This window comes from Mandrillus leucophaeus, unplaced genomic scaffold (assembly GCF_000951045.1).
Source record: "Mandrillus leucophaeus isolate KB7577 unplaced genomic scaffold, Mleu.le_1.0 Scaffold431, whole genome shotgun sequence".
In the NCBI taxonomy this organism is placed as follows: Eukaryota; Metazoa; Chordata; class Mammalia; order Primates; family Cercopithecidae; genus Mandrillus; species Mandrillus leucophaeus.
In genome coordinates this window covers 1,275,243-1,293,709 of record NW_012104599.1, presented here as the reverse complement: position 1 = coordinate 1,293,709, position 18,467 = coordinate 1,275,243, and the positions used below count along the sequence as shown (strand labels likewise).

Below are 18,467 nucleotides of genomic sequence, written 5' to 3'. Positions count from 1 at the left end.
AAAGAAATAATATTGATACAAAGCTCTACTTTATGGAAGACATTTTTCTAAAAAGTCATATGCAAATTTAACTTTTGTATTTTAAATCATCTGCATATAGTTCATATGGTTGCACAGTTTTGAACTATGCAGTTAAATTCTTGTTTTCTGTTTGTTTTTGGAGACGGAGTTTTGCTCTTGTTGCACAGGCTGGAGTGCAATGGCACAATCTCCGCTCACCCACAACCTCCAACTCCCGGGTTCAAGCAATTCTCCTGCCTCAGCCTCCCAAATAGGTGGGATCACAGGCATGCGCCATCACGCCTGGCTAATTTGTCCGGCTAATTTTGTATTTTTAGTAGACACAGGGTTTCTCCATGTTGGTCAGGCTGGTCTCCAACTCTCAACCTGAGGTGATCTGCCCGCCTTGGCCTCCCAAAGTGCTCGGATTACAGGCATGAGCCACCATGCCTGGCCATTACATTCTTTTGTAGTTCTCACATAGTTTAATTATTTTGTAAAACAAAACTCCCTTTTTGTAACATAAACACAATCCTTTCAGTTGCTTATTTTAGAATATATGTGAAAAACTAGAGTACACCTTCACCTGTAGAGGACAGTTCTCTCTTCTCTCCATACTGGAAAGAAAATCTGTTGCTTTATGATCACACAAAGGACACAACTCTAACATTAAAAATGGAAAATAATGAAAATGTTTATTTTGCATTAAAGTACTTTAATTGCTCTTAAGAGTAATTCTGTTATGCCTCAGTCTGACATGTCTGATTTAGGCAACTTTGTTCTCTAGACACTCACAGACTAAAGTATGGTCACAATTCTTTCAGGATCAGCAGACAGTAAACATGGAGAGTTGAAACTAGTTGAAGAAAAGAAAAAAAAGCAACATAATTTCATACCCCTAAAGAAAACAAACAAAATGTGTAACTAATGTTTCAATGTAGACACTTTGGTCTGGCTAAGCCAAGCCACACAGGTTTGGTAAATTACTCCTAGGAAGGTAGACAGCGGTGACATGTTTTCCACAACATTAGCAGCATTTCATCTATTTCCCATGTAGCCAACTCTCCAACTAGCCGTACTAAAAAGAAAAACCCCAAATGATCTAAAGCATTAATTTAAAGCTCTCATTCCATCCACCCCTATCCCACCATCTACTGGAGCACAGACCAAGAGAAGAGTGGAGAGAGATGCATTTCTCTTTCAGGAAGGCTGACAAGTAGCCTACATCTCACAAAACTTATCCTATAAATGACATCTCCAAAAAAGCTCACCCTGTATTAAACAACTCTATCACCTGACACACTTGGGAAATGGGAAATTCTATCTAATTTTGGTAGTTAAAACATATACAACAGTTACCACATATACAACAAATGAATGAAAAATTTTCAAAGCACCAGCAGACAAATCACTAAACACTAAAATTATGCAACTTGTAATTTCTTTTGACTCAGAATGTCCAGATCTTATAACTAAGGATAATATTTATTTATTTATTTATTTTTTAAATTTTATTTATTTATTTATTTTTTTGAGCCATTCTCCTGCCTCAGCCTCCCGAGTAGCTGGGACTACAGGCGCCCGCCACCTCGCCCGGCTACTTTTTTTGTATTTTTAGTAGAGACAGGGTTTCACCAAGTTGGCCAGGCTGGTCACAAACTCCTGACCTCAGGTGATCTGCCCGCCTCTGTCTCCCTGTTTTTTTGTTATAGTGATCAGACATTCAGTTATCTAGCGCCATCTGTGCGGCCTTCTTCCACCTTTGATCCGCAGTTGTTTAGCTACACCTCCTTAGGATTCATCTGAGACACAAAGTGGAAAAAAGAATGCCTGTAAGGTTAACTTCTAATAGTGTGCCCCAGAGCAATAGTGTCCTGAAAGAAGCTGACAGATAGGATAGCGGTCCAAAATGTGAGAAAAATATTGTATATCCTAGCGCCCTGGGAGAGTCACAGCACATATTAACTTATTAAAGGTTCTAAGAAGTATCTTCAAAGAAACTGGTTTCATTTATTGAAGTCTAGTAAGTTTCCCCAAACTTATCTGACCATGGAATTCCCCCTAAAATACATTAAGAGCTAGTGGAATTCACACTTACGAAATGCTATGCTAAGGTCAAAGCGACTACTGAAATGGAGTCAATCAGAACTCCTATACCTACAAGTATAACCCACAGACAATCTCAAAAAAAGGGGGTCAGCCAATATAGGTATATGAGTGCCCACCGTTTAGAATTTATGCTTTTGTTTCTATTCGTGTTTTGTTCCTTTTCAGTCTCTGTAATTGAATAATACAGTCATTATTTACAGTGAGTTTTTTCCCCAAGGTAGTTCTTGTAACAATAAATGTTAAAGATTCTCATCATTCTTTGCTTTTCTTACACCTACCCAACCTAACAACTGACAGGCACTATTTTAATTTAATTGTATGATATTAAATTTTATTTATTTTTTATTTTTTATTTTTTTTTTGAGATGGAGTCTTGCTCTGTCGCCCAGGCTGGAGTGCAGTGGACGAATCTCAGCTCACTGCAAGCTCCACTTCCCGGGTTCACGCCATTCTCCTGCCTCAGCCTCCCGAGTAGCTGGGACTACAGGCGCCCGCCACCTCGCCCGGCTACTTTTTTTGTATTTTTAGTAGAGACTGGGTTTCACCGTGTTAGCCAGGATGGTCTCCAGCTCCTGACCTCGTGATCCGCCCGTCTCGGCCTCCCAAAGTGCTGGGATTACAGGCTTGAGCCACCGCGCCCGGCCAACTAAGGATAATAGTTAAATCAATTCAATCGGCAACATTCAGATGTGTTATTCAAGGACTAGTTCTCAGAAGATGTAGAGTGATACTATTCTGCTGATCTTTTAAATTGGCAATACATAACTATGCCCAGAAAAACTCCTCTTAAACGCCCTGAAACAAAGATTGTTCTAAAGACTTGTGCAACCAGAATAACCAATCAAAAGGAATACAGCCAGAATCTACCACGTGGCCGAATAGAATTAACAAGCTCTGTAAGTAGGAGAGCCAGAGTCACAGACTCTCCCTACTGTTTTCCTAACACATCTGTGCTTTCCCGCCTTGAGGCTTTTGAAAATTCAACCTTTCCAATCCATTTTGTATTTCCTTCTAAACTACAGGCAAGCACAAGTTGCACCTCTTCTATAGCAGTATGTTCCCCAAATTTTTTAGCATGATCAACAAAATACATTTTCCACTCAAACCCTCTGAACACCTACACATACTTACCACTAAGACAAAAGTTTCATGATACTATCTTCCCTAATTCTGTTTAAAAACAAACAAACAACTTCCTTGACCAGCGTATCCAGACATGGTCTTGCCGGCTTAGAGGCTCTATAAAATTTATACCAATCATTTGGCAGTATCTACCACTGACGTAGTAACTGTGAAATAACTGTATGTGTTGTGACCTGTCTTACTTCTCCAGCTATTGTGAGCTGCTGATGGGTAAGAATTATGTCTTATACTCCTTTGTAATCACCTCAGCATTTAGCATAGTGCCTGGCACATAATTAGAATTCAATAAATGTTTATCGAATCCTTCCTTGTTACAATGAATAGCTGTTGATGGACATAAGTCTTGTATATTTTTGGTGTTCCAAAGGATTTCCTGATTCCATTCAAAGCCAAAAGCTAGTTGGTGTGGGTGGGGGCACAAAATCTGCTTCCTATTCCTAGACCACAATGCCCCAGAAGACTCTCAGGGTGAGCGGGGAGGCACAAGGCAAGAAAAAAACATTTTTTCTTCTACTACAGGAAAAAAGATAAAATTGGTGAGTGCCACTTTGGTTATCCAAAAGCAACACTCAATCGTTACTATGATTCCTCCATATCCACAGGACTTTACATGAAAGGGAAAGAAAATTTTTTCTGATGCCCCTAAATGATGCAGGACTCCGTAACGGTGTGGAGAGTCCTGTAATACATCTCCATGGCTCAGGGAATCAGGGCACATCCCATAGGAAACCAATGAGACACCAACTACGATTACACCCCAGATAAGGATGGTGTGGCTGTTGAACATGTCTATAATCATCATCAAAATAGATAATGAAATGAGATTATCAATAGGGGAAACTTGAGTCAAGAGGAAAAAGGAATACAAGTCTAGTGTCTGGAGAATGATTCAAGAATAAAATCTGACTAACTTGTAAACTGTCCATGAATCACACTATACAGCTCACTTCTCAGGCTATCCATGTGAAACGCAAAGCTTTCTAAGCCATCTAGCCACTGGCTCTCCCCTAAGACCACTTCTGTATATTCCACTCTGTCTACCGTCCTTCTCTCTGGCCAACTACACATTTTGACAAGAGATCTCACAGAGCAGTGAGGGAGAAAGGGATAACTGTGTTTCACATATAAGTTCAAAAAACATTTAATAGCACCTACTATGAGTCTGACATAGTGCTAGGTAACGGAACAGTGGTGACCAAGACAGAGGGCCTTCTCTGGAGTTGACAGTTTTATGGGATAGACTTTAACCAAATAATTAGATGAATAATTAACTAATTATGGTAGGTGGCCAAAGGCATATAGAAACCAACTTTGCCTGGTAGCTAGGGAAGGCTAGACAACTACATTGAATCTAGCAGGAAACACCTAGGTAAATAGCAGAGAGAAGAGCCCAGGGCAGAGGAGAGAGCCTCTGCGAAGGCCCAGGGTGTATGATATTGTAGGTGTAGAGCAACAGAGAGGAGGCCTAAGGAGCTAAGGCAAAACAACTACTGAAGACTTAAAGTGGCACTGGATGAAGTTAGCAAGGTAGGCAGAAGCCAGCCACTGTGGGGCTTTGTGAATCAGTTAAAATTTTTGTAATTTATCTTAAGAGCACTGCATGTTATTGATGCATATTAAACTGGGAAGTGATATAATCTGAATTAGTTTAAAAATACAAAATAAAAATGTAACTTTGGCTGCAGTGTGAGCAACGGATTGGAAGGTGGCAAGACAGAGCATGTGAATGGACCAGTTAAGAGGCTCCTGGAGCAATCTGGGGGAGGAATAACGTTCAATTGACTTCATGGTAGCAGGAGACCAGAAAACCAGACAGACCCAAGAGGTTGGAAGAAAGATCTGGTGACTGAGAGACGACAGGTGTTGCAGCCATATCTCCAATAGCTCACAACACCCATCACCTTAAAGTACAAATTCTTCCTTCTGATTTAAAGAGCTTACATAATTTTATCTCACGTCCTCTCAATTCCCAGTTCTCTCCTTCATAAAAAATCCACTGTGGTCTCCTCACTGCCCCTCCAAATCTATGTTCATTCCTGACATTTTTAATCATGTTCTCTTTCCGCCTTAGAATTTGAAGAACCCTCCCTACCCAAATCTTACTCATCTTTCAAGGTTTGATTAAAATTCCATTGCCCTAATCAAGTCTTCCCTGACTTCTGCAGACTACACTGAATCATCCCTTATCACTGTATCATACATTTTAGCAAATGATCGTACACTGCTCTTTGTTTCATCCACTTTAGGTGCATTTCCCCAAATTAACCACTAGATTTTCAAGGGCAGGGGCAAGACTTTTGCTTTTCCAATATCCTCACCCCCGAGAGCCCAGTCCAAGGCACAACCATGGAAGTACCCATCAAACACTGAGAGGCTGAGTGAGTGAAAGGGCTGAAGAATATGCTGGACCTGGTGTTTCTCTAGACCACACAGCTGCCACAACTGGGGCAAGGGAAAACTGATGTCACTGTTGTCATCTGGGGTGCTTCTGTTTGGTTTGTGCACAATATCAGGATGGGGAACCAAGGGACTATTTTTAATCTTTAGTTGGCTCTCTAGTCTGTTTGTTTCAAAAGACAGTCTCAAGCATATGTCTTCGCCACTGGTAGCTGGGAAGAGACATGACTGACTTTCCACACTGGCAGATAGCAATCGGAGAAAAGATGATCCAATTTAGACGAATTCATGCCTACTGAGACTCAGAAACAGAGCCAGAAATACACAGCAGCCAGTGAGCAAACAGCACCTTTTCCCCCAGCTTTACTGAAGTATCAGTAACAGACAAACATTTTATCTATTTAAGGTGTACAGCATGATGATGTGATACACATATACACTTGGAATGACTACCTCACATAGCTACGCTCTTTTTGTTGTGGTGAGAACACTTAAGATCTACTCTTTCAGCAAATTTGAAGTATATGATACATTTATTGTTAACTATAGTCACCGTGCTGTACATTAAGTCTCTAGAACTTACTCATCATGTAACTGAAAGTCTGTACTCTTTATGCAGCATCTCCCCATTACCCCCGTCCTCCAGCCCCGGGTAACCACCGTTCTACTGATTTTATGAGTTTGACTCTTTTAGATCCACATGTAAGTGACACCATGCAGTATTTGTCTTTCTGTGTCTGGCTTATTTCAATTAGCGTAATGTCCTCCAGGTTCACCCATATTGTTGCAAAATGGTAGGATTTCCTTCTTTTTTAAGGCTGAATATTCCATTGTGTGTGTATGTGTGCATATCGCATCTATTTTTAGTCTGTTTTCAGTGACTCTCAGTCACTGCAGTTTTTTAGACACAAGAGCGGTCAATTCCTTAATAATTGGTATACTTTGACTGAAATCCACTAACTTCAATCTCATTGACCAAATGCTACAGGATTCGAAATGGAATTACTGACGTTTCCCTTCTCCAGACAAAGAAGAAGAAATACCAAACTAGATAACAGAATTGATTATAAGAGCACAAACAGCAAAATCCGTAACCAGGAAGATCAGGTTCTATTATACTTGCATGAGGAAGGATAGTAATTCCATTAAACCAAAACTATACATTTATTACACAGAACAGTTATCAGAATCTAGGTCCTTGTTAAATTGAAAATGTGTAAAGAGTCTAATACATTTTTGTTCACTTGTAGGTCTAGCTACAATAGTAAGTCCAACTCAAAACAAAGAAATTAGTATTTGGTCTTTAACCATAGCAAACATTAATCGAAGACCTTTGCTGTGTTAATAAATGGTATCCTCTACCCTTATTCACAGCTATACACCAGCATAAAACAGAGTAGACTTTCACTTGATGATCCCTTCTGGCTAACACAGTTTAATGCTTTAAAAAATTTTATATACAGTATATTTTTATAGATTGCTATATTCTATAAAATATGAAGAATATGACGGAAATTCTCAAAAAGACTGAGAAAGAGCTATTACAAAAAGAGCCTTTCAGAATAAGCCTGATCTGAAATGCACACCCTTGATTCCCAATCTAGCCTCCTGACAAAATTCCAGAAGACTCTGGAATTTCTTGTGGATGTGGGCCTTGGGCAGCGAGAGCTTGGGAGAGTCACTCAGCAGCTCTGTTATTTTCCTCATTTGTAAATGAAAGGGCTGAAGTCTGTGGTCCATTTATGGTTTTCTCCCCCCAGTCGCCGTAGGGTTATCCTCTACTGCATCACAGGACAGAAAGGAGTGCTGTGGAATTAATAAGCCTGGTGTAGCCCTTTTGCTTTTACTCAGGCTATAACTGGGGAGAGAGAAGGACATAGTAGAACAGCATTTTTCACATGCAGGTTGATCTTTATTTCTACTAAATTAACCCATTTACTCTCTTTACCGTATGTCAGCATAAAATAAAAGCCCAAATTCAATCGTTTTCCTTTTTTCCACATGTATTTACTTCTAATCTGGCGCTCTTAGAAATAGACAAGGAGAATAAACTGATACATAGTGACTAAGTAAAAGCCAAGAAACAAGTTTATTTTTCAGAGAACTAGTTTTCTGCAGGTTGTTGAAAATACCAAAAAAGGTTGCTCAAAAAGTCAATGTTGGTAACTGATTCTTTTGGTTTTCAAACTCATACTGCTAAGTTTCTTATTTTTTTAAAGGATAGTCTTTTAGACTATTGATACAGAAATTTGGCATCTGTTGTCTAACACAATCCTCATGATAAGGCAAGCGTTACTATCTCTTTTTAGGAGATGAAAAAATACAAGATAATTCAGGTTAAATGACTTATCCAAAGTTGCCATAAGGACCAGACACACACACACAGAAAACACAGGCTACAGCTTTGACCCCTAATCCATTGTTCTTTCCAGCTTAAAGGGATTTCCTCAATGCAGATGTTAGATCACCTAGGGAATGGGTGTGGGCATGGCACTGAGTTGACCAGAAGACCCTGAAACCTTCTGCAGATGCAGATATAGATCCTGTGCTCAGGTAACACTTTTACCACTAGGACCTAGTTTTTCTTCCCTCCTGCTCTTTTCTGATCCTTTTTCTTTGGTCGATATCTAAGGTTTAGCAGTAACATGAAAGGTATTACCAACCCTTGAAAATGGTTCCTTTTTTGGATTCTCCAATCCCCATCTTTCCCCTTCCCCTCAATCTTAAATCTTGTATCTGCAGGAGAAAAAACAAAGACAGGCCCAGAACATGGCATAGAGCATGGCTCTCTTTAGCTCTACCTTGTGTAATTTCTTTTTTTTTTTTTTTTTTTTGGAGACAGGGTCTCACTCTGTCACCCAGGCTGGAGTGCAGTGGCGCAATCACAGCTCACTGCCGTCTCAAACTCCTGGGCTCAAGTGAGCTTCCCAAGTAGCTGGGACTATAATTATGATACCACCGCACCCGGTTAGTTTTTTAAATTTCTAGTAGAGATGAGGTCTCTCTCTGTTGGCCAGGCAAGTCTCAAACTCCTGAGCTCAAGTGATCCTCCTGCCTCAGCCTCCTAAAGTGTTGGGATTACAGGCATAAGCCACCATGCCTGACACCTTGCATAATTTCTATACCCAGATTACCTATTGCTCCCACGAAGCTGGTCTTCTCTGCGTTTATGACTTTTTATTACAAGTTCAAAAGACAGTTTAGCAGACACAAAGGACTTTATTAAAAAGAAAAAATATATAGTTTATTCTGTCAATATTTTCCTACAATTCTAATTATTTAACATACTTAAACTTTTCTGAAATATTCTCAATCGAATTAGATTCTTTTCAAATTATTAGAAATCCAGTAATTTTTTTAGTCAAATAGGAATTATAGCATTTTTCCCTTACAAAAGCCCATCCTAGGTTATAAAATCATTATTATGATACATTGATGTCACACCCATTTTGTTACTCTATTAATATGCTTTTTTTTGTTTTTGAGATGGAGTTTCACTCTTGTTACCCAGGCTGAAATGCAATGGTGCGACCTCAGCTCACCGCAACCTCCACCTCCCGGGTTCAGGCAATTCTCCTGCCTCAGCCTCCCAAGTAGCTGGGATTACAGGCATGCGCCACTACGCCTGGCTAATTTTGTATTTTTAGTAGAGACGAAGTTTCCCCAAATTGGTCAGGCTGGTTATGAACTCACGACCTCAGGTGATCTGCCCACCTTGGCCTCCCGAAGTGCTGGGATTACAGGTGTGAGCCACCGTGCCAGCCAATATGAATTCTTAAGTCTTAATTTCAAAGAGGGTTGTGGGGAATATACGCAGGTCTTTAAATTGTATTTATTCAATAACTGACTTCAAAATTGAAAAAAAAGGGAAACAGTGGTTTGCCATTACCTACCCATTAATGGTAATAGAGAACTTATTTTTTATTTTTTATTTTTTTTGAGACAGAGTCTCACTGTCTCGCCTACGCGAGGGTGCAGTGGTATGATCTTGACTAACCGCAACCTCTGCCTCCCAGGTTCAAGCAATTCTCCTGCCTCAGCCTCCCGAGTAGCTAAGACTACAGACCCGTGCCACCATGCCTGGCTAATTTTTACATTTTTAGTAAAGATGGGGTTTTGCCATGTTGGCCAGGCTGGTCTCGAACTCCTGACCTCAGGTGATCCACCCACCTCAGCCTCCCAAAGTACTGGGATTACAGGCGTGAGTCACCATGCCCAGGCAGTGATGGAGAACTTTCTAAGGCATCCAAATTTGTTCTTTTTTTTAAGATGAGATTGCTACTGATAATTTTTTTTCTTTCTTTCTTTTTGTTGTTGTTGTTGTTGTTTTTAGAGACAGGCTCTCTGTCACCCAGGCTGTAATGCAGTGTTGCAATCACAGCTCACTGTAACCTCAAACTCCTGCTCTCAAGCAATCCTCCCACCTCAGCTTCCCCAGTAGCTGGAAATACAGGGGTGCACCACCACACCCAGCTGCTATTGATATTAAACCCTTTAATCCACTGGGAGTGAAACAATGCTATGGTTTGGTTTGACTTGGTTAGGTTATTTACTAATGACTAAATCGAGCAATCAATTTACATTTACATTTTAAAAAGTACAATAATTATTCTGACTGTTCTCAATTAACATGAATTCAAGGACTTGTATCTTCCTATGAGTGGAGCTAGATTTCTAGGGTTGTTAGCTCTTTATCAAACACCAGTATTTAAGGACCACACAAAATTAGCATTGTTTACAGCAGCATTTTCATCAGATTTTAATACCATCTTCACATCTACTTACATAGATGAAGAAAGTTTCATATTAGATATTTTCCCATCGCAGTTATGTATTTGCTTTACAGAATAAATACACCTTCCAAATCATTTATTTCAAAACAATCCGAAGTTTTCTCTACTTTCAGGCTTCATCACTGCTTAATACGCTTATATTCTAAACTAATAAATCATAGGAAATAAAAACAGTATAAAATCTTCAGGTAAGCTAATATCAAAATATTTACTGAAAACTTAAGAAGGGTTAGGTCTTGCGGGAACACAAAGATACACAAGACCTGGTCCAGGTTAAGGCACTAAGCCCACCGCATTCCTGTAGAGGTTCCCCAAATCCCACTTCCTCCTCCTTCAGTAATCCTTCATTTTTTATGACCATGTAAGCAGGTCCTCCAGGTAAGTGTCAGTCTCCTCTTGTTTGAAGGAAAGAGCTTATCAATTTCTTGGGAGTCCTCTTGTTCCCTTGTTAGCCAGTCATTCTTCTGTGGGTAAGGTAGCCCTGAGAGTATGAGTAGATGTGGGGCCACAATTCCTCACTGCCACAGCTAATGACCATAAAAACCATCTCACATATCTGATGCTTTCTTTTCTCAAGGTGGCTGAAAGTTCTAACCTGATAGAAAAATTATTCCAAGAAACCACTCTGTCTTTCTATGACCATGTCCAAATGAGACTAACAAAAATCTCCAACTGCTGAAAGTCACAGGGGCAGTCAGCAGTGAAAATCGTCTCCAGTGACCTCGTAACTTACGGTAGCCCCTGTGAGAAACTAGCGCGCTTTTCAGTTATTTCTCCCCAACCAAACATTTAAGAAACTTTTGTCAATGTGTCCTTCTGTCCCACATCCCTGGCTTGTCCTCTGAGCAGCTGGACCTTGGCAATAAAACAGTTTCCCAAGAATTGATGGCCAAACTTTCTCCAATACTGTTATCCACTTACCCCAATGATCTACCTAACCTGAGGAACAAATTCACTAACCAAAAGAATCCCCAATTGCTTTTGGATGACTGGAAAGCCTTCTAATCATCTAGAATCCCCTCTGAGGTGTCACAAGAAATCCAGCTGCTCAGAAACTCCCAAACAAGCAATTCAGACCCTGAAGTCACCTCCTAAGCTAATAGAAACACTGGATTCTGGAGGTGTGGATGAAGATATCGTGCTACTAATACAGTTAAAGTGGCTCCTGGCGTGGCCTCCACAGACTTTCCTTTAGGCCTAAGAAACACTTCCTGTATGAAACGGGGATGTCAGGGTGTTCTGACTCAGTGTGTCATACCACGTGTCCCTAGAGTTGACATAGCTAATCAGGCAGTCCTGTTTCTTCCTTATTGCCCAGTGAGTGCCCCTCCCAAGGCTACACAGGATCGATAAGAACCTTCCCAGGTAACACAGGAAAGCTCTCTGGTAAAGGAGTAACGACACGTAGCTAAAGCACCTGTGCTAGAAACTCCACATGAGCTCACTCCTCTGGGGGGCGTCTACTTGACCGAGATGTTCAGTAAGGGCTCCCCGTGGGGTAAAAGTGTCTCAAACAAGAGCAGGGTGGGATAACCACTCTGTCACGAAGGACATCTTGGTATACTGCTTCTTTAAGAAAAACTCTGGCTGGGCGTGGTGGCTCATGCCTGTAATCCCAGCACTTTGAAAGGCCGAGGCAGGCAGATCACCTGAGGTCAGAGTTCGAAACTAGACTGGCCAACATGGTGAAACCTGGTCTCTACTTAAATACAAAAATTAGCCAGGAGTGGTGGCAGGTGCTCGGAATTCCAGCTACTCGGGAGGCTGAGGCAGGAGAATCGCTTGACCTGGGAAGCAGAGGTTGCAGCAAGCCAAGGTTGCAGCAAGCCAAGGTCGCGCCACTGCACTCCAGCCTGGGCGACAGAGCAAAACTCCATCTCAAAAAAAAAAAAAGAAGAAGAAGAAGAAAAACCCTGATACCCTGATCCCATTAACAGGATTCCAAGATAAAGTCCCTCATGCAGTGGCCATGTGAAACATGAAATGAGTTCCTAAACTCACCACATTCGTTTAGTGAAATGCTAATAATAGTTGTTACATTTAACACACTCATACTCCCAGTAAACGAATGTGTCTATCAACAGAGACAGAATCCAATATTACAATTCTCAGTTACAGACTTCTGAAAACTAGATTCTAAGACAAGCTGGCTTCACTTAAGAACACTAATTGAAAGATCAGATGGAATCACAGCATAAATGAAAGGTGTACAGATAGACAATGAAAAAGATGGAACTATCCTGGTTCTTAGAGAACTGAGGAAAACCTTGTGAGAGAGAACGGGAGACATGGAAATCTTATCTAAACCTGCACAGAGTTTAAAATTATTAACACACCAACAACTAATTAATCTTAATATTTTGTTTTTCTTAGATCAAATGTTTAAGAGCACTCTTGTCTATCATTGAAGCTGAATCTGCCTAACACAGCAGCTTTATGTTAAGGTTATTGTGTGCTGTCAAACTATATTCCCAGGGAAAGGATTTTCATTTGCAAAACGAGAAGCAAAGGATGAACAGCCTTCTTTGGAATCTGATGGGATTAACTCCTATGATGCCGTCCTTCAGGACAGATATAGAATATTTGGTCCTTCCCACACATTTTATAAAATCATCTGGTTGCTTAGCATTTCTACGTTGAGACCTTTTTAAAATTATAAAACAAATAAAAATACACAAGTAACTTTTAAAACAGTTCCCCTAATTACCAGAAGAAACATTCTGCACACATTCTCCCCCTATTTCATTGTTCATAATGCCCAGAAAGGTGACCTTATCTCTGGAGTCCGCTCCAACTATAAACGTTAAGTAAGAGTCTGACACTGTAATATTGGTCTGGTTCTTGCCACAGGGAAGGGAACTAACAACGGGAGCTGAGATGGTCATCATTTGATGTTCTTTTGTCACAGGTGAATGGAAAAAGGCAGACAGAAGCAGCTGGCTTTGAGCTATCCATATGGGTGTGCAAATCTGTGTGGCACTACCAGTTAATACCAAGTGAAGAGGCACTTGAGCTAAGTCAAAAATACACTGACCCATGTGGAAGAATGATATAGTATTCCAGTTAAATAGGACAGTGACATCAATCAAAAGCTATAAATAAATCATTTTACACACCAAAGTTGGGATGATCTATTGTAATGTGAGCTCACTGTGAAATATGCTTACTCACACAGCTCAACAAGATTCTGAGTCCTTTTAATTCCATCACGAGCCTTACCTGCAAGCAGGTGAACAGAGTTGAAGCTCTTCTCCAGTTTACCCAGAAGTACAGTGAGAAAACAGTCTGAAGAGAGAGAGGCAACATCTTGGGAGCTTTGATCGTAAACTACAACCTTCTGACTGCAATCAATGTCAACCTGAAATGCAAACATGAGGCTTGTTAGGAAGAAGGTGAGAAAGGTAATCTCAAACTACTGCGTAAGATCTCACGTTTACCAGTGCTGAGGCAAATAATTGCTTCCTGTTTTCAATTAATAACTTGAATAAAAATGAGATGTAGTCAATTTATGGATAGACAGCATACAAAACTCTTAAAAACCAAAACCAATGCTGTTTCTGTGTAGGTGGTCTCACAATTCCCTGGTTTTAAATCCTTTATGCTATAAAACGGTAAAGTTCAAAATAAACCAAACAATACGCAAATAAACATAACCCTGGACCTAAACAAACTTTTGTAAAAATGACTTTTACAGCTTAACAAAGATATCAGTTGTTTATTTAAATTAAAACATGAGCTCATTTGTATTAGTGAAGAAAAAAACAGCCTTCCTCACTACACAGACAACATTTTAGTATCCCAGGAATAACTTTCCTTGAAGATAATATCATTAAGTCTTGACCAGTGTTACCACATGTGTTATGACATATAAAAAGCACCCCTAATAATTAGTTCCTACTTTCTTTCCAAAGAACTTGAAAAGAATGACTTTCCTTTCAGTAAATTTGCAGGTAATATAAAATAGTGTTTAATAAAATAATTTTAGCAAGCCACAAGAAAATACAGCACTTGTCCAAACTAAAGCAAGTTAATCCTTCTGCATAGTTTAGAAATATTATTAAATGTGACAATATGGACAGCAAATTATTTTGAGGTTCCACAAGGCACCAAAATTTAAAAAGCAACCAAAACTTCCTCAAATTACTTTCTCTACTTAAAGAGGAGGCTTCAATTAAAATTATTCCCCATTCAGTGTGTCCATTTATTTTAAAAAGGCAAAAAGGAAAGCATTTACCTTATGTTTTGCTGAATGCTGAATGAGCTCTGTAATTAACACTTTGTCCTGTTGCAACCTTCGCTTCATAAGCTTGGAGCAGTTGATATTAATGGCTTCCAAAATGTGGGATGTATTGTATTCCACAAATGGCCGGCTATCAATTAGCAGCACTTTTTCCGTTCCACTTTCCAGCAGAGCCACCAACCTCTCAGTAACAATTTGAGTTCCAATCATCTCATGGGCCATGACAACAATAAGTCCTCTTTTCCCACCTCCTTCTTTAATTTGCCACGATGATGTAATGGTGGTGCGCTCAAAGGCTCAGCTACTCCATTGTACTAAAAGTGTATGAGGTCAGGCTGGTGGTGACTGGCAAAAGGAGAGTTAAACCCATTTTCAGCAAGAGCCCTCCAAGTGAATGTCTCTTTCTCTTTCCCGTTGATGTGCTCTTGCAAAGGACTCCGTCCACAAAGCAGGCCCTCACATTTGATTCATAAAGAGATGACTGGAATAACCATTCCACAACAAAAGATGCTTTGGGGCAGCCAGCGCATTACATCATTCTTTACCTTTGCTCCCGCGCTCCAACAGCTTTACACTGGACTGAAAGCCTACGCGGAGAGGGAAAGACAGAAAACAAAAACGTGAGGTCAAAAGAAGAAGAAAGAGTGTCAGATTAGAGAGAGTGTATGATTCATAATATTTACTCCATTAATCTAATTCCACACTTGATGCACTGCTTCATTTGAACAAACAAATAAAAAGGACAAATTGGTATGGCTTCAGAAAAATGTACTAGTGATAATTCCATTTTACCTCAAAATGTAAAAACTCAAAGAAAACAAAACAAGACATATCATGAATTATAATCACCCAGGGCTCCGAACTAAATGACCTGTAGTATGGAATTAAAAGGGCTATCAAAAGCTGCTTGAAGTATTATTATTCCAAATAGTTTTCCTATATTTTATTTGCTTGTTTATTGAAACCCCACAAAGAATAGCAGCTGAGGACCAAGTTAGCAATCCTGTCTTATCAGGACCAAAAAAAAAAAAAACTTTTCTGAAATGACTTGAGAATTCCTGTCATGAGTGGGTAGGTGTAAACATGTGCACATGTGAGCTCATGCGAGTACCAGGGCGCAAATAGCAGCCTTTTAAAATTGCCCTCATGGAGGAGAGAAGATGCAGGAAAACTGGAAGTTCTATAAATTTCAGCTATCTTTTAAGGAAGAGGAAGGACAAAAACAACTGATATGTTTGTCACAGCAGCTGCTGAGCTAGGGCTGTGAAGTGCCGAAGCTCACAACCATGACCCTGGCATGTCTCCTTCCGGAGGCCGCCTCCCTACCACCAAGTTGCTTAAGGCCCTGTAAGCTTATCCTTCACTTTTTCCTGCTTCATTCTTCAGAGAATCAGTAACTCCTAGTCTTAAAAAAATCTCACCCCTTAACCTGGAACTGTAAGTTAGCAACCCAGACATACAGAGCCCTTAAAGTTGGACTCAGTGCTTTCCTTTCTTGCCAAGCTCCTTTAATCAATCACTTTCTAATTAACACTAGTTGAAGTTTTGTGCTTATTGCTTGGACTTCACCTTGACCTTCAATACCCTCAGATTCCTATCTCCCCTGGTCCATCTCTGCCTATACGAAATCCTCAGGCCGGGCGCGGTGGCTCAAGCCTGTAATCCCAGCACTTTGGGAGGCCGAGACGGGCGGATCACGAGGTCAGGAGATCGAGACCATCCTGGTTAATACAGTGAAACCCCGTCTCTACTAAAAAGTACAAAAAACTAGCCGGGCGAGGTGGCGGGCGCCTGTAGTCCCAGCTACTTGGGAGGCTGAGGCAGGAGAATGGCGTGAACCCGGGAGGCGGAGCTTACAGTAAGCTAAGATCTGGCCACTGCACTCCAGCCTGGGTGACAGAGCGAGACTCCGTCTCAAAAAAAAAAAAAAAAAAAAGAAATCCTCTACTACATAAAACTACATGTCTACTTCTGGCATTGAACTTCTAGAGGGTAAATTTTTTTTTTCTTTTTTTTTTAAGACAGGGTCTTGCTCTGTCACCCAGGCTGGAGTGCAGTGGCACAATCTCAGCTCACTGCAACCTCCGCCTCCTGGGCTCAAGTGATTCTCCTGCCTCAGCCTCCCAAGTTGCTGGGACTACAGGCACACGCCATCACGCCCAGCTAATTTTTGTACTTTTTGTAGAGACGGGTTTCACCATGTTACCCAGGCTGGTCTCAAACTCCTGGGCTCAGGCAATCCACCCGTCTCAGCCTTCCAAAGTGCTGGGACTATAGGTATGAGCCACTGCAAATAGTTACCCCTAGAGGGTAACTATTTGATAGCAAAAGTTTATTATATTTCTTACTTCTACAGTACTTTGGACATAATATACTCAATTTATTATTATAGTAGGTAAATTCTTCCTTGTTCCAAAAACAATTCAAGACTCTAAATAATTATTTGATTAGCTGATTTCAGATCAGGATGTCAGAGCCTTTAAAAACCTTTAGGTCATGTTTCCTAATTCTGTGCTTACAAATTAGAAGCTAAAGCATGGACACAGAATGGGGAGCATGATATAAAGAGATGCAGCTTTGCCATTTACTTATGTAACCTTGGACAAATCACATAACCTCTCTAAACCACAGTTTCTTCCCCTACAAAATGTAGACATTATTGTCTTCAAATTTTGGTCTGAGGACAAAATTATCTAATTTATTGAAAGCTGGTAAGTGAAAAAGCAACCATGCATCACAGAGAGACAGGAGGAAAAATACCCTATAGATGCCAATGGCAAACAAAGCTGGCTTGCATCTGGCATCTAAAAGACATCACTCACAGATAAAAACAGATGTAATTCCATCCTCCTGTAGTACAGCTGCAACCAAACTCTGCCCTTTCTCACAGAGGCTGACACACAGGGAGTTAGAAGGCACCTGAGATACTGTCTCAACCACACCACATTTTACAAACCAGCTCCATTTAATACATTATATGTCCATTTCTTATTTTCCAAGAAACAACTTTCATTAATGTATTATTTTCAGTATAGCTTTATGGCAATGAAATACAAAAGTCATCTCTATTTTCAACTGAAAGAACTGTAAGAGAGAATTTGTCCTAGTCAATCCACTAATAAACTTCTGCAAAGCACCTACCAAGGCCATACCACTGAATCAGGTTCTGCCTGCTCAGTGACAGAATTCATGGCAATGTAAGGTCTTATACTCAGATTGATTCCCAAACCAGGTCTTCTACTACTAGGTTACCCTGTTTTCCCTAAGTACTTGGTTCCCATAATGGAACTGGACTGGGAAAGAATGATGCCAATTGTCCATGAGGGTACCCAGGTGGCACAGAAAGTGGAAATCCGAGAACAAGAGCAAGTTGATTCCAACAATGGCACTGGGTCTCTGAGTCTGATTGACTCCTCTCAAAGAGATAAAATCCGGATGGGACAAAGCAATTATCTGGGTTAGCAGATCAAGGGACAAAAGGAGGGAGAAGTCAGCAAACATGCAAAAGTTGAATTAGAAAGTTCTCATCTTTGCTTGCCCTCAGCCAATTCTCATAAACCCAAAGACAGGTTACAACAAACGGTTCTACAGAGCAGAAAATGTCATTCTTGCCCACAGAACCAGAGTGTAGTTACAGATACAAAAAGACTCTTTCCCTGACCAAGAAAGGGCCTGGTCAAAATGACTCTAACCTGAGAATGTAAGTGAAGCACAGGGGTGAAACTGAAGTGAGGGTGAAGTTACATTCTTTCAGTGCTGTACTGAGGCCAGCCGGAGTCCTCCTG

The 18,467-nt window shown here is 40.4% G+C and overlaps 1 protein-coding gene across 1 annotated transcript in view; it reads right to left on the bottom strand.

Annotated features, from left to right (window-relative positions):
• DUSP16 (dual specificity phosphatase 16) overlaps positions 1 to 18,467 on the bottom strand; it is a 101,036-nt gene that overhangs the window by 30,821 nt on the left and 51,748 nt on the right. Inside the window, exons 2-3 of the mRNA XM_011993638.1 lie at positions 14,677 to 15,269; positions 13,662 to 13,800 (exon numbers count right to left, since the gene is read on the bottom strand). Of these exons, the coding sequence (XP_011849028.1) occupies positions 13,662 to 13,800; positions 14,677 to 14,904 (367 nt within the window). The 5' untranslated portion in view covers positions 14,905 to 15,269. The remainder of the gene's footprint in view (positions 1 to 13,661; positions 13,801 to 14,676; positions 15,270 to 18,467) is intronic.